Consider the following 21770-nt stretch of genomic DNA (forward strand, 5'->3'; position numbering starts at 1 on the left):
TAGCCTGGTGGTGGGTATTGAGGAGGGCACATTCTGCATGGAGCACTGGGTGTTATGCACAAACAATGAATCATGGAACACTTCATCTAGAACTAATGATGTAATGTATGGGGATTAACATAGCAATAAAAAAAAATAAAATAAAATAAAATAAAACAGAGGATTTGCCATTCAGGTTTTCATATGCTGGTCTGCAGCGGGAGTGGCTCATGGCCAGTCTCAACATTGCTAGAGAACCCCAGAAGGCTTTCTTAAAAGTCCCAGATTGTGTTCTTTGTAAAATAGAATCAAGTACAGAGATATCTCACTTATCCAGCCCCGTGGGGAATAAGCTGTTCCACAGAAATGCACTTTTCAGATGATATTTAGATTTGTGCTATGATTGAATAAAGTTTGCAGAAGTGGATCCTTACAACAACCCATACAACAGGGCATGGGAGGCTTTCCTGACCCCACAGTAGCCTGCCGGGCCCCAGGATACATGTAGCATAAGTGGTGTTTATCTTGCCTTGCCCCCGCGGCTCCGGGTATTCTGACTCCAGGTACAGATCAGAGGCTTTTTTCAATATATTACGTATAGGATAATTTGGGAAATCCTAATTGTATTCACTATTAATAAAGATAAGAGCTAAATTACATTCCTTAAGTGTTTTTAAGCAACTTTTTAAGCGCCAAGCTCTGTTAGGTGCTGTTGAAGTTATTTAGATTCAATCAAGAACAGAGAAAGATGCCAGATTTAGAAAACTCCAGATGCAGTCGACGTGCTGTCTGGGATGCTACCGGGCTGTGGCTAGAGGCTGGGAGGCAGGGCACTACCAGGAGGGCCAAGCAGGAAGGAAAGACAGAAGTGTGGGCTGAATGGGCAGACCACGAACACAAGAGAGTGGGTCAGAGTAGGATGGAGTCCTTTTCAAGACAAAGCTGGAGCTGGGCAAGGCAAGGCAAGGTCATGTGGACAGTCACCTAGTGGTACCAGTTAGTAATTTCTTGCTATACGGGATTACCCGGTCCAGCCTCCATCTTTCTGGGGTTTTAAGAAGGTACTAATATACTGAGAGACATGATCCCTGATCTCAAATTTTACCATGCTCAGTTTACCCAGAATTTATTTCCTATGACTTTATCATCAACTTTTGCAAAAACGAAATTATCCTACTGGAATTTTTTGGAGATCTCCTGCTATTTTAAAGTATTTGCAATGCTCTCATTAGGAAATCTGTAAATCCCACTCTATTAAACACTTAAAAGAGAAGCTGGGGTTTTCCATTGCCCTTTTGAGAGCTGGTGAGCAGACTTGCTGAGAGAAGAAAAGGCATATCATACTTCAAAGTCAGTATATTCCTAAGACTAATGTCTAACTAGTAAGAAAAATAGACTGCACAGACTGCACATCTTCTGAATACCAGAGAAAGTCCCCTTTCCTTGTTCTGGGTCTATTTCCCACAGTAAGGAAATCCATTCTTGCCATCTCTGGATTCAGCTTCCCCGCGTTTGCCTTCTCCTCTGCCTATCCCCACCGGCATGCTCCGTTCTTGAACTAACTGGACTGCCAGCCTGGGGCTGGCTGAAGGAGTTTCCACATTTGCTCAGGATGCCCGGCTCCTTTCAGCAGTGACCTCGTACTGACAATGGGGCTTTGAGAACCTGAGGTTCTTGTTTCTGAGTCTGAGACTGTGCTGGCACCTGACCCATCACCCACACCCTTGCAGCCTCTCCAGGATACTTGTCAGCTGTCTCGGTTCACACCAGAGCTTCTGTTCTGGGCCCTCTGCCTAGAAACTAAGTCCTCCTTTCAGCTTTTGCCTTTTGCTTCTTCAGACAATGGGGTTCCCGTGGCACCGGGGTCAGGGGCTAGTGTCTGGGTGTCCGAGCACCTTGATTATTACCTGTGAGTCAGTCTGGACTACAGCATCTGAGCATCACCTATTGCCAGGATGCCCAGCTGCTGGGTCCTATTTTCCAACAGAGTGCTGCACTGTCATAGTGGGTCCCTGGTGCCAACCATGTACCTGAAGCTTCACTGAAGACCACAGTAATGCTTACCTCCTCTGCCTGAGTCATGATGAGCCACCTCTCCTAGTCCCTGACACTGGCATAGCATCATGTCTACTGACAGCCCCGGAACCTTCTCCTTACAGCTCCTATCTTACTTGGTTACTTACAAATCTGATGGGAAACAGCCCTTACGGGCTATTAAAATCCTCTCTCTCGGGCGCCTGGGTGGCTCAGTTGGTTAAGCGACTGCCTTCGGCTCAGGTCATGATCCTGGAGTCCCTGGATCAAGTCCCGCATCGGGCTCCCTGCTCGGCAGGGAGTCTGCTTCTCCCTCTGACCCTCCTCCCTCTCATGCTCTCTGTCTCAAATAAATAAATAAAATCTTAAAAAAAAAAAATCCTCTCTCTCAGGTATCTTTTTAAGAAGTACAAAGACTTTCAGGAAGACATAACTTTAGTCTAATTGATATATCATATTACTTTTCACAGAAAAGTACAGGCAGCATTGAAGTGTAGTGAGAAACTTGGGTCTATTGAGTTTGTGTTGGGGGTAGAAGGAAATCTAACAACACAAAAACTTGCGAGTATGGAAGATTAACTTTTCTCAATTTTGCCAACACTGGCATGAGGCAGGTAAATTTCTGCCTAATAAATGTATTAAACTATAAAAATATTTTTCTTGTCAGTTAACTTATTCTGGAAATTCTAAAGGGAGACTTTCAAATAAGCACAGTGAATCACTCCACATTTAGCCATTCTGAAACACTTTTTAAACAAGTGTTTCTGAAATAATGGAATAATCATATGATGCCTTTAATGTAAGTTTTTTATATACATTTCTGTACCTGAAGTTGTAAACTACTTTAGAAAAAAAAGATAATCTCATGAAGTTTTGCATCTTGAGAACTCTGGAACTGAATAAATCAATTTTGATGTTGCGATATGGGAATTGTTTTCCGGTTCTATTCTATACTTTGTATTTTAGTTTTTCCCTTCTATCCATTTCTGAGGTCATTGTTTATTTATTTAAATCCTTGTATAGCACCTAGTCCTTGATTTGAACATGGTAGGTGCTGAATGGTGTTTGTTAAATTGAATTGAAGTCAACATGACTGCATATGGGCCCATTTTACCTATAATTCTAGGGCAAGATTGACTTTTTGGTTTTCTATTGTGTGATGAAAGCAAGTTGGCAGGGAGCTAGCAACTTTTCATTCCCTGGAATCACTTTTATTATTTATTTACTATTTGTAGTACAAACATGTTTCCAGGAACTTGAGCCACTAGAATGTAGTTTTCTACTTAAATTCAATCCCTTTGTTTAGGAACCTTTTCTTTATCAGGGAGAGTTTGGCAAAATTCAGAAACTAGTAAGAAAAAAAAATGACTGCAACTATTCTTGCGATAGAAGAGAAAAGAAAGGAGAAATATTTACTGAATCCCTTCATGCTTAACAGACTCATAACTGTTTCCAGAACAAGTTCAAACTAATTTTGCGTCTTGCACGATTTTATTTCAGGCTTAATGAACTTTAGGACCACAGAAAGGGGAACTGGTTTGGCAAAACATTTCAAACTATTCTTTTCTCTTCTCTCTTATCCTTTCTTTTTCTTAAATAGTTTGGGTCTTGGCAAAACCAGAAAGTGTTTTTTCTCTAGTGCTTTTTATTTTTTTGTCTTTAATTTTTAACTAAATGTGCATTTCAAAGGAAATGTAACCCAGCTGTTTCTTATTCTTTTGCACTCAACAAAATGGTACTTTGTAAAAACCATTCAATGTCCAAGAAGTCTTGAACCCTTTAAAAAAAAAAAGTAAACCTTTCTTTTCTTTAAACCAAGAATGCAAACTTCACCAAAAGGTATGAATTGGAGCCAAGAAAGATTGGGATATGGTTTAATTTAAACTTAGAATTTATAAGTGAGAAAATGTTTGCAGCCTTAGCAGGATGTAGGTATTTCCAGGTAACTGAAGTTTATACCTTTTTTATTTATGAGCCCTGACCACATCGGATGGTGGTACTGCAATATTCTTCTTCCCTGGGGACTTCTTAGAAGGAAAAATAGTATCTGGTTGTGTGTGTGGATTTGGGAGTGGCATGACGGGCAGGAGGGGGTATAGCAGGAGGGACGGTAATGCTACATATACAACTGCATTGGGGAAGAAAAGTAGAATGACCCCTGATTATTTGGGACTTCGGGATTTAAGAAAATGATCACTTTCACAGAAGCGAAGATGAAATTTCCTTTTAAACTGTTAACAAGTAGTTTACTAAATGAATGTAACTCTCAAGAAAAATACAAAGAGAGATGCTTAATTTACTTATGAGAGAGGAATTTCCAAGTCCTGGAAGGATCTATTTGCAATACAAAAATTTATATGTTAACTACAATCTTTTAAAACTTTTATGCAGTCACTAAAATAAATTGCTAAAGTTCTTCCACTTGGCAATGCTTTGTTTTCTTAATTGGAAGTTAGTGAGTACTTGGAAGTGGCAAAATGTATTTCTCTAAAGATATTTTATAATTCAGACTTTCACTAATGGAGAGCAAACTCCCCATTTTCCTACTGCTCTGAATTACATTTTATTGATGGTTGTATACAAAGGAGTTGTATAATAAATATTCCTACAGATTTTGCTGTGAAAAAAAATGTACACATGATAAAGTGGAAATTTAGTAGGAATTATGTTGATGTTGCAGCACATTTTGCCAAGACACATAATTCCTACAGGCTTAAGACAAGGGCACTTAAAAATCATACTACTTTCTATTTATAAGACTACTTTGCATTTGCTGTCTCAGATATTCTTTTGGTATCGACTGATACTTGTTTCTTACTTGTAAAAGTTTTATTCTACATGAGATTCAGTTTGACAGACAAGAACAAAGAGGGCAGAGAAGCACCAGGGTCTCTAACTCATCAGAGCTTCTGTGGGAAGTAGGAAAAGGTCCCTATTCAAGTGAGTTGTGGCTGGAGGCACAGTTTGAGACGTGGAGAATGCCTGTGTGCAAAGAAAAGAAGCCCATTCCTTTGGTGTCTAGAGCCCACACGTGGGCTCTCAGCCTGGAGAGGGCAGCGTGGCTGGGTTTCAGGCTCCCTGACCCCTCCTTCAAAACAAGCACAGCTTCTCAGATCTGAGAACTGATTGTCTGGGGAGATGGAAGGAATTTGGAGAAAAACCCATGACTGTGGTGAAGAACTTTTAAGAGGTTTGCTATGAGCTTTAAGATTTTCTAAACCCCATCTCAATCTCTCCAGCAAAAACCTTAAGAAAGTCTCCGTTTTTCAGTAATGCCGTTAGTCCTGAGAACTCTTTTTCTTCTGGGGATGCTAAGTAGTATTAAAATCTGTATCAAAATGGATTTTTTAAGTGTCAACTGAGGACAGAAGACCTCTGAATCACAAAGTTAATTAAACCACTTTCTTGCTCACTGTCCAGTAGAGGGAAATGGACACACTGAACAGTAATTCAAATCAACCTAGTAAAACTCATGTAGTCCATATGCAGAGGGTATGCTCTCTCAGAGGGCAGAAGCCAGGTCTACACTGTGTCCTGAACATTCCCTAGCACTGTTCCCAGTATGTGGTCAGTAACTACTTGCAGAACTGAATGAAAAAAAATATTGCAGCTCTGGGTCTACATGCTAATCCATTTTTCTCACCTTTAAAAATTTTGCTTGAAATAAATAAATTATAATTTTATTTACTTTTCCTCAGATCCAAAGGAAATGAAATATTTTGGTAAAAAATGATTGGGTAACTCAGGCATTTTTGCAAACCATGTGTGTTTTCACTTCTGATTTCCTTATTGCTTAGGAAGCAAATACTTGCAACAAATTTAAATTCAATGTGTGCAGGTTTCTCTTAAATTAGAAATAGAAAGCCCAGGGGTGCCTGGGTGGCTCAGTCATTAAGCATCTGCCTTTGGCTCAGGTCATGATCCCAGGCTCCTGGGATCGAGCCCCACATCGGGCTCCCTGCTCAGCAGGAAGCCTGCTTCTCCCTCTCCCATTCCCCTGCTTGTGTTCTCTCTCTCACTGTGTCACTGTCAAATAAATAAATAAAATGTTAAAAAAAAAATTGAAAGCCCAATGGGAGATTTGCATTATGAGGAACATGGAGTAGTTTGGGCATGTATTTTCACGGTAATGAGTGTGTGCCAGAGAAAGAAGGATAACAAAGAGCCAAGACAACATGGGCTTATCATCCTTGCAGTCTGGTTCATGAGTCCTGGAATGGCTGAGTGACAAGTATAGTGAAGGACAGAATCTGTGAGCAAAAGGACAGGGCTGGGGGCCACATGAGAGGAGAGCAGGATGGTGGTAGCTGGCTTGAGCAAAAAACAGAGGATCTGGAAGACACAGAATCCTCAGGCTACCTGGCTAGGTTATACCATGCGAAAGATGGAAAAGCTACAGGGACCTGCACAAAAAGTCTTTCTAAAATGTCATCCTTATCATTACAGTGCCCCTAAATCTTTAAGGCTTTCCTTTTCTCCTTGGGGTTTTGAATTAACATTCTGGAACCCTTATTTTCATGACCTTTTCGGCCACTATTAGTTCACAGCTAAATACTGTTTTATACCTGTGACAACAATTTGGAAAGGCAAGTCTGTGTGGATGCTGGAAGTGGATGTGCCCGGCTGGAGAAAGAATGTTAAGAAGAAAGTGAGAGGATGTCAAAGGAAACTTATACCCACTTCACAAATTTGTGCAAGGCTTGCCTTCTCCTGCAAGATGGACACCACTCTCATGAGCTAACACGTCAGCAATCAAGATTTGAACTCATCCAATTCTTTCTGCTTGCTTGGAAAGAAGGAAGAAAATGCACATTTATTTAGTATCTGCCAAGTATTAGGTGTTTTCATAAATGATTTCTTATGTATTTCTCATAACAGCCAAGGGCATACCTACGTATTATTGTTCCCACAGGAGATACTGGAACTTAAACCAGGACTTGTTACTGTAAGTCCAATTCTCTTTGCTATTCCAAGGTGCTTTGGTGCTTTGCTGCTATTCCAGGTGAAGCTTGTTCACTTCTGCCTCTGCTTTTTTTCTCTTTTGATTATTCCACTACTGACATTTGGGATATTCTTAGGGTCGAATTTTCTCAGAACAATCCCCTGAGTTAGGTATTATTGTCCCAATTTATAGGTGAGGCAACTGAGGCCCCAGGTTTCAGAACCAGATAACGGTGCAGCCAGGGGGCAGGTCCAAGTTTGCTGACTCCGGAGCCCACGCTCTGAGGCTCTGGGGACTTCCTCCTCGGCGTCGGCACCTCTAGGGAGCCACCTATGTGTTGATTGCGACCTCTGTGGCATCCTGGGGATTCAGCGGCTGATCGGTTGTGGGTATCAGTACAGACTTGAGACAAGCGTCTTGTGACTTTCACACTGAGGCAATCGGCTCCTGGCCGCGCAATGTGGCCACTGGACTGTCCCTTCAGTAAAGCCAAATTAGTGATGGGAAAACAGAGGGATCTTGTCTGGCATTGAGTTCCTGTGATGGCGTTCATCCCTGTCTTGTCCAAGACTGATTTGCAGTTTAATGGGAACCAGAGTGATTGGAAATATTTTGCAAGAACAGACTTCTAATTTTTTTATAAGGATACAGCTATCAAGGAAAAACATCAGGGAGTGAGCATGGCCATCTCATCTCCACCCCTGGCGGAAAGCAGTCCAGCAGCAGGATGCAGGGTGTCTTAGCGGAGTCTCTCATTACTCTCCCCCTCACTCAGGCGTAAATCATTCTCTAATTGCAGATCAGACATAAATCGTTCTGGAACCATGGTGCTCACTAACTGTTATTGTATTATTGAGACATAAATCCTATGTCAGCTTGACGAAATGTCTGCGGCCATCGGGTTAAACAAGTCAAGGCAGCTACTTAACGATTTCCAAACACTCGATTATTAAAGTTCAGACAGTGTTCCAGTGGAAAACCGTGTTAAAGTGGACTTTAAACAGCCATTTCTCACATATGTTTGGTAAACAGTAGCCATAAAGACTTCCCCTGCTCTGAACTTCATCTCAGAAAGGCCTAGAATGGACAACACAGGTACACAAGGAGAAGCAGCCCAGAACTGGGGGGAAGAGGGGGCTCCTTTGACCTTTGCAACTTTTCATTCTGTGAAGCCCAGCTTGATGCCACCCTTTCATACTTTTCTTCCAACCTGTCTCTGGGCATCTTATACAATGTGGAGAGAGAAAACGACTCATTTTGCACCATAGATGTGACCTCAGTGAGCTAATTATAGCCCTGATTTCTGTAAATGAAGCCTAGGGGCACCTGGGTGACTCAGCGGTTAAGCGTCTGCCTTCGGCTCAGGTCATGATCCCAAGGTTCTGGGATCGAGCCCCACATTGGGCTACCTGCTCAGCGGGGGGCTTGCTTTTCCCCCTCCCTCTGCCACTCCCCTTGCTTGTGCTCTCTCACTCTCTCTTGCTCTATCTCTCAAATAAATAAAATCTTAATAAATAAATAAAGCATAGCACATTATGTTTGGATAGTTCCACAGAGTTTCTGAAAATTTCCTTGTGTATGTGATCCATGTTCTCTGCTACTCTCTCCCTGAATGATCAAAAAAAGGACTTCCCTAGCATCATGCCTCCACACTACAAATTTTTTTTTTTTAAAGATTTTATTTTTATTTGACAGAGCACAAGCAGAGGGAGAGAGAGGGAGAAGCAGGTTCCCTACTAAGCAAGGAGCCCGATATGGGACTCGATCCCAGGACTCTGGGATCATGACCTGGGCCGAAGGCAGCCGCTTAACCGACTGAGCCACCCAGGCGTCCCTACACACTACAAATTTATCTGCATCTCCTTTTCCATCGTTGGTGTCAGAATACAGGAGATGTTCTTCCTTCTACCCAAAATGAGCCACTCTACCTATGCCCTCTCTCTTGTTGAAAACTTTCCTGCCTTGTTCTACAACCTCTTCTTTTTTACTGTCCCCTTCTCATTAAGAATTAAATAACTAAGTTCTCCCCACATTTAACTAAACGAATATACTACCGCAATCTCCATCCCGTCTACTGCCTTGTCTGGGTCCTTTCACGGTTAAGCTTTTTGAAAGAGTCTTTCTCACTCACAAACTTCTGCTTTTTACTTCCCACTCAATCCTCAAACCACCTCAGTCTGGCACCTGCCCCTAAAAACTCCTCTGGAACTGATCCTGCCAAAGTCACTGTGTAGGTTAGATGATTTTGCCTGCAAGTAACAGAAACTGGGTTAAATTATAAAGGAGATTTGGGGCTCATGTACTTAGAAAACCAGGAGTAGAACAAAGATAAGATACCCCCCAACACAACGATGCCAGGTCTACACTCCCATGTGAGTCAACGGAGTACAAAACGGCTGCAGTAGATCCAGCCTTCACATCAACACACAATGATATTCAGAAGAGGAAAAGCCATCCCTTCTTGTGGCTCTCTTTTGGGAGCACAGAGACTTTTCCTAGAGACTCCGAGAAAGCTTCTTTTAGCATTTTCTTAATGTGATGTTAGGTATTCATTCCTGAAACAAGCCTGGAGGACAGGGGAATGTCAGGCAAGCGCCTTACTTACAGCGGCATAATTGCTCCTATGTCAGTCATTCTCAACAGGGGACAATTTTGCCCCCAAAGGGACATTTGGCAATGTCTGGAGTTAGCTTTCATTGCTGTGACTGTGACCGAGGTGCTAATGGCTTCTCGCAGGTAGAGATGAGATGCTGCTAACCAGCCCGCCATGCACAGGACAGCCCCACAACAAAGGGCAATAGTATCATCACCCTTCTTAGTTATCCTCACACCCCATCAATCACAGCCTCTGTCAATGCCAACTCCCAGAAGTCTCTGGAATTCATCCACTTCTGCTCTCACACTGCCACTGTCCTCATTCAGGTCACTCTCACTTTTTATTTTCTGTATAATTTTTTGTGTTGTTTACTGGTCCCGTTTGTCTAACAAGGGTATGTGAATTTGCTGCCCCTCAGCCCAGTGAAGCCTGTATCAGTTAGGGTTTGAGAACAGGTGGAAGGAAAATCAAAATAAATAAGATAGAAATGTATTGACCTCTCAGGCATAAGAAGTCTAGACTTGATGGGACAAGGGTCAGAACTGGGGAAGGTTGGCAAGGACCCAGGTCCCCTCTATCTTGCTACTTCCCCATTTTATCAGCATATGACTTTTTCTGTGTGGTCCCAAACCTTTGCTTGAGCTCTGGCAATCACAACAGTATTTCAGCTAGCAGCATGGAAGAAAGGACAAAGAAGGGATCCCACCATCGAGAAGTTAAAACCGTCCATTTTACTTACAGCTTGTTGGACACTATTTAGTCATATTGCCACACTTAGTTTTGAGAAGCTGGTAAGTGTGGGGTTTATTTCAAGGGGCCATAGATTTAGCATAGATTTAACAAAGACATGGGAAACAATCTTGTGGGACAACCAGTAGTCTGTTCCAGAGCCAGAGTCATCCTCCCAGAGGGGAAGAATGAATGTGATTTGTTGCTTAAACCCTTGAATTGGCTGACTCTGTGTGATGTTCAGGATAAATGTTAAGATATTGAACTTGGCCTTTCAGCCCTCTCCCCCTCCCTTTTTCTGGACCAGTCTAATACATATTAAATAATAGTTCATTATTTTAGCCTGTATTTCTCTGATTACTCATGATTATGAGTTACGAGTTCCTTCATGTGCTTATTAACCCTTAGGACTTCCTCTTCTGTCAAATATGTTTTCATATATTTGGTGTTTTTTTATTTCTTCCAGTTAATTATTAAGAATTTTTAATAAATTCCAAATAATAATTTCATCGTAGTTTTTGACATCAGAAATATGATGTCATTCATCTATCAACTTTATCTAGGGGTCTTTCATGGAATGGAAAACCTTGATTTTAATATATCAGATATATATAATATATGTGTGCATTGTATAAAATCATTTTGCCTTACACACTTCTAAAGTTTGGCTTAAGAATATTCTATCCCAGAATATTCACCCACATTTTTTTCACAACCACGTAGATTTAATATTCGTGTTTAAAATTTTAAATTTAAAGTATAGTTCACTTTTGCATGTGATAAGAGCTTTATTTTAGGAATGAGTTTTATTTTTCTCCGTATTTTGAGCCAGCTTCCTAATATCTGTCAAAGAATTTACCTTCCCTCTCTCCATTCAGTTGTGAAGCCACATTTATTGTATATTAATTTGCCCAGTACAAATGGCTTTGTCTCTGGGCTCTCTAACCTGTTCTATCAGTCTATTTGTTTTGTTTTACACCAGTATTATAATTTTAAATTACTCAAGCTTTGTAGTGTGCCATAACATGTCAATCCTACCATTTTATTCTTAAATTTTCATGTTGACATGGCCATTTACAGACTCTTAGTCCTCCATAAATATTTAAATATAAAATACATAAAAATAAATTTGAAATTTTGATTGAGATTATGTTTAATTGATAAATTAATTTGGGGGGAGAATTGACATCTTTATAACATAAAAACCTTCCATCCAAATGCATGGAATGTCTCTCCACTTACTCAGATTATCTTTCTTACCCTTTATTAAGGTGATAAAACTTTCTCCACAAAGTTTTATTTTTGGTTATGTCCTAGGCATTATATCTATTTTTCTTGCTATTGTGAATGTCATCTTATTCTATATAGTTTTTCCTAGTTATTGTTACTATAAATAAATGCTACTGATTTTTGTAAATTTACCTTTCATCTGATAACCTTGTTGAATTCTCTTGCTGGTAGTCAGAGTTTTGATTGTTCTGCTGACAATCATATCATCTGCAAATAATGATGATTTTTTTATCTTTTTCTTTCCAATCCATATGCCATTTCCCTCTTATTGCATCCCCATCTCCACTTCTACATTAAATAATAATTCCAAATGAATAGCTTTGTCTTATTCCAAGGCTTAAAGGAATTAGACTGTTGTAAATTTCTATATTCATATAATAACTAGTTGAGAAAGCTTTCTTATAGTTCCAATTTGCTAATTTTTAAAACACATATGTGTATGTTCAACCTTCTATAATAATTTTCTGCTTTGAGATAATCAAAGATTTTTTATGATTTCAATGATAGACTTTTTTGATGAAAAACTGCCCTTCTATTACAGGAGAAATCCTTTCTTGATCATATTTTTTATTTTTAAAATACACTGTTGGATTTGATTAGTTAGCCTTGTTGTTAGGATTTTTGCATCCATGTTCTTAAGCTAAATGGGCCATAATCTTCTTTTCTTGTACTGTCTTTTTCTAGTTTGGGAATCAAGATTCAAATGGCTTCAAAAAATGGCATTGGCAGTGTCGTATTTTTTGTTCTTTTGGGGGGATAACTTGAATAAGATAGGATTTAATTTCTTGAAAGTATGGTACAATTTACCTGTAAAACCATATAAGCTTACATTTTTTAAAAAGAGAAGTGTCTGATCACCTTTAAAATATATTTTTTTCTAAATTATACTGATCTACTCAGGTCCGCTATTCTTCTTGTGCCAATATGACATTTTATAAATACATTGGAATGTATTTATTTTATTTAGCCTTTTAAACTTACAAGCATTAGGTATTCAAAATAGTTTACATGTGTATATAAAATCTCTTATTTCTATATATCTTTCCATTTTTAATTCCATATAGGTTTATTTGTATCTTTTCTCCTGATTAATTTTATGAGATTCATCTATCTTATTGAGTTCTTTTTACTGATTTCTTGGATTCAGGTGTAGGTTACTATTCTTTTACTGGTTTTTCTGTTCTTATATTTATTTTTAATTACATGATTCTTTCTTATTTTGGGGGTTTGCTCTTGATCTATTACAAACTTCTTAAATCAAATGCATAACTTTTATTTTAAAAAATGTTCTTGGCCCCTAACAAATGTCTTCAAAGTAAAAATGTCTTCTCAAGCATTTCTTTACCTGTGTCCCATACATTTTATGTTTTACTACTATCATTATTCAGTTCTACATGTTTCATTTTTAATATTTTTTAAAACTCTGGTAATATATACAACAGAAAATTTACCATTTTAACCATTTCTTAGTGTACAGTTCAGTAACATTAAGCACACTCACAATGTTGTGCACCCATCACCACCATCCATTTCCAGATCGTTTTTTATCTTTCAAACCAGACAATTCTGGAACAAGACATCTGCATTTTCCAAAGTCCTTATCTATTCAGGGGCCCTGTTTCCCCCCAGCAGTCCCTGGCCTGAACTCCACTGCCTTGTGAAGGCAGGCTCACCAGGGCTGGTCGGGGTATCTTCTGAATAAGACAAACCTGAATGCCCTGGTTGCTGGAGAAGCCTCTGGGTCCCCAGGAGGCCACAAGCCCAAATGGGAACAGACTGTCACCAATTTTCAGATGCTGCCTCAAAGAGATTGGTGAGGGGCTGGGCCTCCCTCTATATAGGAGGATGTGCAGGTGGTTGGGGCCATGCCCTAACTCCATAGGCCTGAAGGTACGTAGCTGCCCAAAGCCTGAGGAGAGAGTCATACTTGCATGTACATTTGGCATGGTTCATGGCAACCAGGGATCTGTAACAGGACATGAATCTGGAGAGGAAGGGTCACCTGAGAGGGCTCTTGTGGAAACATGGCAGGTGACTCATTTCAAACCCTTACCTACCCAGTGGTGCCTATTCCTTCTGTAGGTATATCTAGAGGGAACTTGACTGCCTTGCCAGGGTGGGGCAGGGCAGGTTGGCTGGAGTAACCTCCTTTCTTTTGGGTGGATAGAGGCAGAGTCACCCTGGCAAATATTGATTCTGTCTTGTAGTCTTAGCTTTTCCAGAATATCTTATCAATAAAATCATTGGTATGTAGCCATTTGAGACTGGCTTTGTTCACTTAGGATAATGCATTTGACATTTATCCATATTGTTGTATAGGTAGTTTGTTCTTTTTTATTATTGAGGTGTAATTCATTTTATGAATGTTTCACTCTTGTTGACCCATTCATGATTTGAGGATATTTATTTCCAGTTTTTAAAACTTGCGAATAGAAGTTTTTGTGAAATTGTAAGTTTTGGTTTCTCTTGGGTACACACGTTGGAGTGGGATTGCTGGGTTGTTGGAAGGTGGTGGTCATTTCAGGGACTGACGAGACAAAAGCTGCATTCAAGAGCTTACCAAGGAGAAGGAGCTTTTCAAACACTACAGGTATTTATTTGAAATCCAGTGGGTTAAACAGGATTAAGCACAAACTAAGAACAGAAAGAAATTTCCTTTTTCTTTAAGAAATAAAGTTATTTTTTAGAAAGAAATCAAAAGTGAATATCATACTAAGTAGTGAAATACTGAAAGCTTTCCCCTTGAGATCAAGAACAAGACCAGCATGTTCACTGCCACCCCTCCTATTAACATTTTACTAACGGTCCCATTCCCAACGGAGTAAGTAAAGAAGATGAAATAAAACATAAAAAGATTGGAGAGAGAAAAAAATAAAACTGTCATTTTGCAAACCACATGATTTTATTCACAGAAAAAAATAATGAAGGCTCTGCATATGATCTCTTCAACTAAAAAGTGATGTTAACAATCACAGTTGTTACTGGAAACAATTCTTATAAGCTAGAAGATATCCCTCCAAAAGTAAGGGTATAACCAAAAAAATTCAATGACTACAGTTCAAATGGTTTCTAAGATTTAATTTTGAAATTCTGTAATCATACTTTGGAAATCTCAGTTTATGCTGAGAATTTTTTGATAGAGCTCCAGTTTTTGATAAGGTGGATTTATAATCATACCAGAATGAAATAAAATCTTGAGGCAGTCAATGCTCTTTTAGCATTTAAATGTAACAGAACATTCCAAAGAATCATGACTAGGAAGAGCTTATTTCATACATTTTGTTTTGTAAAAATACTTGTTTGATTTTTAACTTACTTCTTTGTGTTTTATATATAAATGGTACTTTAGCTTTGATGGTTTCATTGCTTTATCAGCCAATACATCTCTGCAATAATACACTTCACCCTCCATTATGACTACAAAATAGAATCCAATATGTGAGGAGTATAAGATTTCTAAATCAGACTAATACAATATCCTTGGATTTTGAATTTTTAAATTACTTCCTTTGCCATTATTTGCTTTACTACCACTGACACCTTCAGAAGAGGTGTGTCTTTTCTTGACAAAAAATCCAGGGAAACTTTTACAATCTGAAAATAAGAGTTAAAAATTAATAAGTCACATTTCTTACAATCCTAATTTATCTAATAATGCTAAACCATAAACTGAAAAAGAGGCTTGAGTTCAAATTAAATTGAGTTAAATTAAAATTTAAATTGAGAACAAAAACAGTAAGTTATAAGAAAATATGCTTACATTTTCTCAGATATTTATACACTTTTGGTTTATAGATGACAATTTAACCTTAAAATATCACAAGTTATAACAAAATCCTACAAAGTGGGCAGGCTGGTTTCATGGGTGTGTGACCTGCACATTCGCACAAAGCCCAGTACTTAGAAGGACCCCTCGCTTGCTTTAATGCTCTGCTGCTGCCATCTTGAAAGTCTTAATTTTTTAACAAGGGACCCACATTTTAATTTTGCATTGGGCCCTGAAAATTATATAACCAGTCCTGGCTGACCTGATAACTCAAGACATATGCAGCTCACTTCCTGAGTTTAATCCCACTCACATTGGTGTATACCCTGCTCAGTGAGACTACTCAACTGATGACCTGCTCGGATGTTATGGTATTGTCTAACTGCTATACAAGTTTTTAAACACTTACTCTCCTTGGATCACTCTTCTAACAAATTAGTAACAACCAGTTGTGGATTGGCCAATAGACAAGACACACTTCAAATAGTGTTTTCCTAGACACTTAATTGGTGACCAACAAAATGAAGAATAAATCAATCCATTTGGATGTTAGGAGCAGGAGTGCTTGAAATGACTGGGTGGGGTATCTTTTTGTTTGTGGGTGTCCCTGCTGTTTGCCACAGCCTAGCCAAGAGCTATGGTAAATTTTTAACAAATCATCCAGCCAAGAAAAAGGCATGTGATGATCTCAATTTAAAATGTGATAAGGCACAGGAAAAGTCAGAAATAGCACACAGACTTCACAGGGCCTTGGACAAGTCTCACAATTTGCTAGCAGGAGTCAGCTTATTCTCCTCCTGAACTTTCTACCCCTAAAATAGTAGAGCTATGGGCAAATGGAAAGCAGGTCCACAGCTTTGATGAAGACTTGAAATTTGAATACATTGCCCTGACTTGGAGGAAAGGATTACTATCTCTGAACATGAACAAGTCTGAATTAAGACTAGAACTAGTTCAGGCTTCAAAGCTATGGCAGTGAACTCTCTCCAGTGATGACATGTCATAGGAGAGGAAACAGAAGCCTTATCACCGGAGGCACTTAAACTTGAGCTAAGGAAAAAACACAAGGAGCACGTTTGTTGCTCAAAGCCATGGAGTTTACATGCCCAATGAAGCCTGAGGAGGTCAAGTGGCTTGTCAGAGGTCACAAACTAATCAGATGCAGAAATGGGACCAGAGCTGGGCCTCTAGCCTCTAGGTCCAGGCCCCATACTTTTGCATGCAACTTTACTTTCAGATCAGTGACGTAGAATTCCAGTTAAAAAGTGTGGGTTTAAGTGTATTTTTTTTATTCCTGCCTTCTCCCTTGAGTCATACTAAAAGCAACTAAGAGAAAAATACCCTCCATCTTCTTATGGCAAAAAAAAAAAAAAACAGAACCATAAGTTACAATTCTAAACCCCAAATGCTGTGTAATTTGGACCAAAATGAGGGAAGATGCTGAGAATTAAGACAAATGTTCCCCATTTTGTTTTGAGGAAGAGATTCTTCTAAAGAGTGGTTCTCAAACTTTAGTATGCATCAGAACCAATTAGGGAGTTTCTTAAGGTACAGACAACTGAGTCCCACGCCCAGCATTTCTTACTCAACAGGTGATGCTTGAGAATCTGCATTTCTAACAGGTTCATAGGCAATGCTGATGTTATTGGTTAGGGACCACAATTTGGGAACCTGAAAATCCTCTGTAATTTTTTAATTAGGGCAACAAACTCTAGGGGTTGGTACTGGCCCTTGGAAAATCAAGGATTGTCTCTTTAGATGCCCAGTTAAATACCACAAAATAACACAAGGAGCATAGCTACCATCTCAATCCAGGCTCCTAACTGAGAGACGCCGCTAGAGGCATAAACAAGGTGAATAGAGGAAGAGAAATAGAGCCCATGAGAATGCAATGCAGGGAATGGTATAAATGGCATTGCTGGAAGCTACATAATCCATTTGCATCTTGAAACTGAACTGAGATGGTCGCTCAAGGAGAGGGAAGTAACATAGACCCCAAAATACAGATGGCATCCCTTGTTCACACTCCCCTCCTTCCCACACTTCTCCAGCAGATTGTGGACTCATTAAAAATGACATTTATGCAGAAAGAAACCAACAAGGAAACTAGGCATATAGAAAGCAATGATTTTATTTTTTTAAAAAAGAAAGGAACATAAGGAAAAGCACATGAAGTACATACGTCATGAAATTAATTCCCCTTACATGCATCATGATACTTTGAAAGTTAAAACAAAAAGACACAAATGGGAGAAACAAGAATTCAAAGAAGAGAGGATAACCTATCAAAAGGAGTAAAAAGTAGACTGGCAGAACTCTGGAAAGAAATAAAAGAGAAAAAGAATAACATTTCAAAGATTTAAGTCATTTTGGACTGCAAAAATTTGTTTCAAAACTCGGGGCAGGCTTGAGGAGATGTCAATAAATGCAGTGGGGGGAAAAAAGTGAAGATAGGAACACATTTATAGAGGAGAAAACCAGAAAAAAAAAAGAATAACAAAAAGTTGCAGATCTATGATATATTTTTAGGAATAAATTTTCTCTCAGAAAGCAGAAGCTGAGACTAGGTCTGTATGCAGGCAGCTATTTGGGGAAATAGTCCCAGCCAATAGGCTAGGACTTTGGAAGAATAAAGGAGGAAAGGAAGGCAAGCCAGTGTGGGTTTTCTCAAGTCGGGCACTGCTGTGGGACTCTCAGAGCCACTAAATGGGATGTGCACTCAAGGTGGAAGGGGGCAGCATTTATGCACCATACTTCCCTGGTCCAGGTTACCTCCATGGACTGTTAACCCCATGCACTGAATGTGTACAGGTGCCTAGAGAGTCCCCCTGAGAATCCCAAACTCCTACCTACATCAGAGGCAAAAAAAGGATGGATTTGGGTGCTATCTGAGGCAAGATTCTGCCAGGTCACATCTTACCAATTTCGTTACTGCAGAAAAGACTGAAAAAGACCAATGGTCAGAAAGTATGTAGGGTGGGGAGCAAGCTGTGTTGGACATGGAGGTCAAACTGTGTCTTAGGAGAAAGAGACAATGGCATGTTCTTGGAAAAACATCTTAGTAAAGTTACTGAACTTGAAGGAGAAGGAAAAAAGATCAAAACATCCAGGCCAGGACCAAAACAGACATTAAAACCACTTAAAAGGGGGAAGAAATTACACTGGTGTCAGACCTGACATTGCAGTGATCCATACTAGGAGACAGTGGAGCAATGTCTATAAAACCTGCAAGTAGCAAAAATGAAACTGAAGAATTTCACTGCTAGACGAAGATCAACCAGGTACAAATGCGAGAGATACAGGCTTTCACGCTTACAGGAACTGAGAGAAACATACTTGGGGACAAAAATCTAGCTAACCAAGACCTCAGCAAAGGAGAGGCCATGATACAAGGACTGGTAGAAATTAGAGACTTGATTTAAACACAGAACTAGAAGTAAGCAACTATGACATTGAAGTCAAATAATAGGATTCAAATGGCTTAAATTGTGACATTGTAAAAATAACATAATTAGCAAACACCTCAGGTGAATTATTTTCCTCACATACCATACTAGAGAATGGTATTCTCTTATTACATACTGTCTGGCATTAAACAGTACATTTTTCCAGTGTGGTATTCCAAATGACTAATGTTTCTCAGAACACGGTGCCTCAATATTAGGGGTATGTTGAATCATTAATAATAACTTTTGTGGAAAAACAATTATCTGAAGTTCATCATTCTTTAGTTTTACCATGATTTCTTTATCTTCTGTTATATTCATATAAAAATAAATGAATTATATAGTCATATAATAGTAAATATAATACTAGAGTCTGGGGTGCACACACACACACACACACACAAAGACCAAGATTGTGCGTGCATTTGTGAGACTATGACCTAGCTAGTTTGGCACAGTTTAACTTTCTGGGCAGAGCCTGTCATTAGCCCCCTTCCCCCATACTATCTCCTCCAGTAAGGATCCTACTTTCTTACTGACTCATGCTGTCTGCGATCAGGAGGGATTTGGGGAGGATTTGCTATTCACTAAATGGTTCATGTTTGCTTTGAACCAATTGTTCTGGTTATTTGGGGAAAATTGTCAGCAGTAGTTTGGAGAGAAAGGAAAGAACACGAATAGCCATTTATCAAGAAGACAGCCCATGTTTGGAGTTTTGATCCTGTGTTTACGTTTTTCTCAGAATTTGTGGCAGCCAATGTGGATCAGATACTCTCAGATGGAGAACAAGAGCTTGAAACATTAGGAAATTCAGGGATTTTGTGGTTCCATACAAATTTTAGGATTATTTGTTCTAGCTCTGTGAAAAATGCTGTTGGTATTTTGATAAGGATTGCATTGAATGTGTAGATTGCTTTGGGTGGTATAGATATTTTAGCAATATTTGTTCTTCCAATCCATGAGCATGGAATGTCTTTCCATTTCTTTGTGTCATCTTCAATTTCTTTCATCAGTGTTTTATAGTTTTCAGAGTGTAGGTGTTTCACCTCTTTGGTTAGGTTTATTCCTAGGTATCTTATTATTTTTGGTGCAATTGTAAATGGGATCTTTTATCCTGGTGCTAACAGAGCTTCCTAATGACTTCAGCTCAGTCTGGAGTGCTGTAGAGGTATTGGTTTTGAGTGTAGACTATTGAGTAAAAAACATTTTGAAGCAGAAAATGATTTCCATTAATATACAAATATATACTTTTATAAATCCTTGGATATATATAGAGTTACCCTCCACAAACTATCTGAGATGATGACAGAGAAGTCAAATATTGAGCATTCATCTGGGGCTGGAATAATATCCATACATAAATAAATAATTGATATATGATATTAATTGTAAACCATCAGCCAAACTTCTCTGGGTATATCCTTTTGTTTAATTCGGATTTTAGAACCATGGGAATGTTTCATATACCTCCCAAATAAATAAGTAATTAAATGAACTAAGGTGTGGGAGGTAAACTCAAAACACAATACAAATAGTAACCAATGAATGTAACTATATAAAAATGAATAACTGAATAGTCAAAGCACACTGAAGAAAACAACAAGCCTAAGTAACTTTGGAAGACAGTATTTGACTGTGTACTCTAAGAGTTAAATCTCCCCCAAAAATGTACCACACACGTACTCTAGTTAATAAACTTGTTTTGCACAGGAGTGTGGGTTAGGAGTTTTGAAACTATCTTTTGTATTTTCTAGGACTGAGCAAATAGAAAAATATACTACAATGAGAGCCAGATTTAGCCATCAGAAAAAGAGAAGAAGAGAGAATAAAGAGAAAAGTCTAGATAAAGAAGCCTGTGGTGTTGAATTAGAATCAGAGGTATCGGTATGAATTCAGGGTCTTTCACAGGTCATAGATTATTGATAGATAGATGGAGATAGGTAACAGACATGAGCATGTATACATATATTCATACATGTATTTCCTAGTTCTCTGCTCTCTCTAGAGGCAATGGCAGGAGAATGAGTATAACTAGCACCAGGTTTTGGTTTCTAAATACTACTGTCCAATAAAAGGAACCAGGGCTCCTTGGAGAAATGGATAATTCCAGAGCTGGGGCAAGGAAAATATAGAAATAGCCTGGAATATTCTGTGGTGCAAGGAATTAAGGAACTACTCAAACATGATAGAGGTATGTTGAAAAGTTATAGGAGCCAACTTAAAAGAACTCCAAGGCTAAATAGAGACAATTTAAACAGAAAGAAAGAAAGAACTCCAAGGCTAAATAGAGACAATTTAAACAGAAAGAAAGAAGAACAGAGAGGGAGGGAAGGTGGGAGGGAAGAAGGAAGGGAGGGAGGAATGGAAGGAGAGAGGCAAGGGAAGGGAAGGGGAAAGAAAGAGGGAAAGAGAGAAAGCAAGCTACAGAAGATCACCATTTGTCAAGCACTGCAGTAATAATCATTGCTGTCAAAATGGTCCTGAATATTAAAGTCTGTAGACAAAAGTACAATGAGACACAGGATATTTGCATTTTCTCAAAGCTCCCCACAAAAGAGTTATTAATTTCAAAGAGCAAAACGGTGAGTTAGTATAGAAACTTGGAAGTCACCACCTTAATCATGGCATCAAAGTTGGCATTAGCAGCAGTGAGACATTTCAGCATAATCTATCTCCTGATATAACACACTGAGAAGGAGGTGAAATCCCTTCTGTGGAATCCTTGCCAAAAATGAGCATCCTGACTCAATCATAGGAAAGCATCACACAATCCAAATGGAAGAACTCATTGAAAGTTTCAAGGTCATGAGATACAAAGAAAGACTGAGGAACCGTCCCAGACTGGATGAGGCCAAGGAGATGTGACAACTAAACGGATCCCAGACCGGGCGCCTGGGTGGCTCAGTCGGTGAAGCGGCTGCCTTCGGCTCAGGTCATGATCCCAGGGTCCTGGGATCGAGTCCCGCATCGGGCTCCCTGCTCAGCGGG

The 21770-nt window shown here is 39.2% G+C and overlaps 1 protein-coding gene across 1 annotated transcript in view; it reads left to right on the forward strand.

The window, feature by feature from the left end:
- The window catches only part of MROH9 (maestro heat like repeat family member 9), a 163219-nt gene that overhangs the window by 989 nt on the left and 140460 nt on the right, over positions 1–21770 (forward strand). Inside the window, exons 2-3 of the mRNA XM_081823183.1 lie at positions 9501–9691; positions 20537–20666. Of these exons, the coding sequence (XP_081679309.1) occupies positions 9501–9691; positions 20537–20666 (321 nt within the window). The remainder of the gene's footprint in view (positions 1–9500; positions 9692–20536; positions 20667–21770) is intronic.

Source organism: Leptonychotes weddellii, chromosome 6 (genome assembly GCF_054177405.1).
Source record: "Leptonychotes weddellii isolate Sample4059 chromosome 6, ASM5417740v2, whole genome shotgun sequence".
Classification (NCBI taxonomy): domain Eukaryota; kingdom Metazoa; phylum Chordata; class Mammalia; order Carnivora; family Phocidae; genus Leptonychotes; species Leptonychotes weddellii.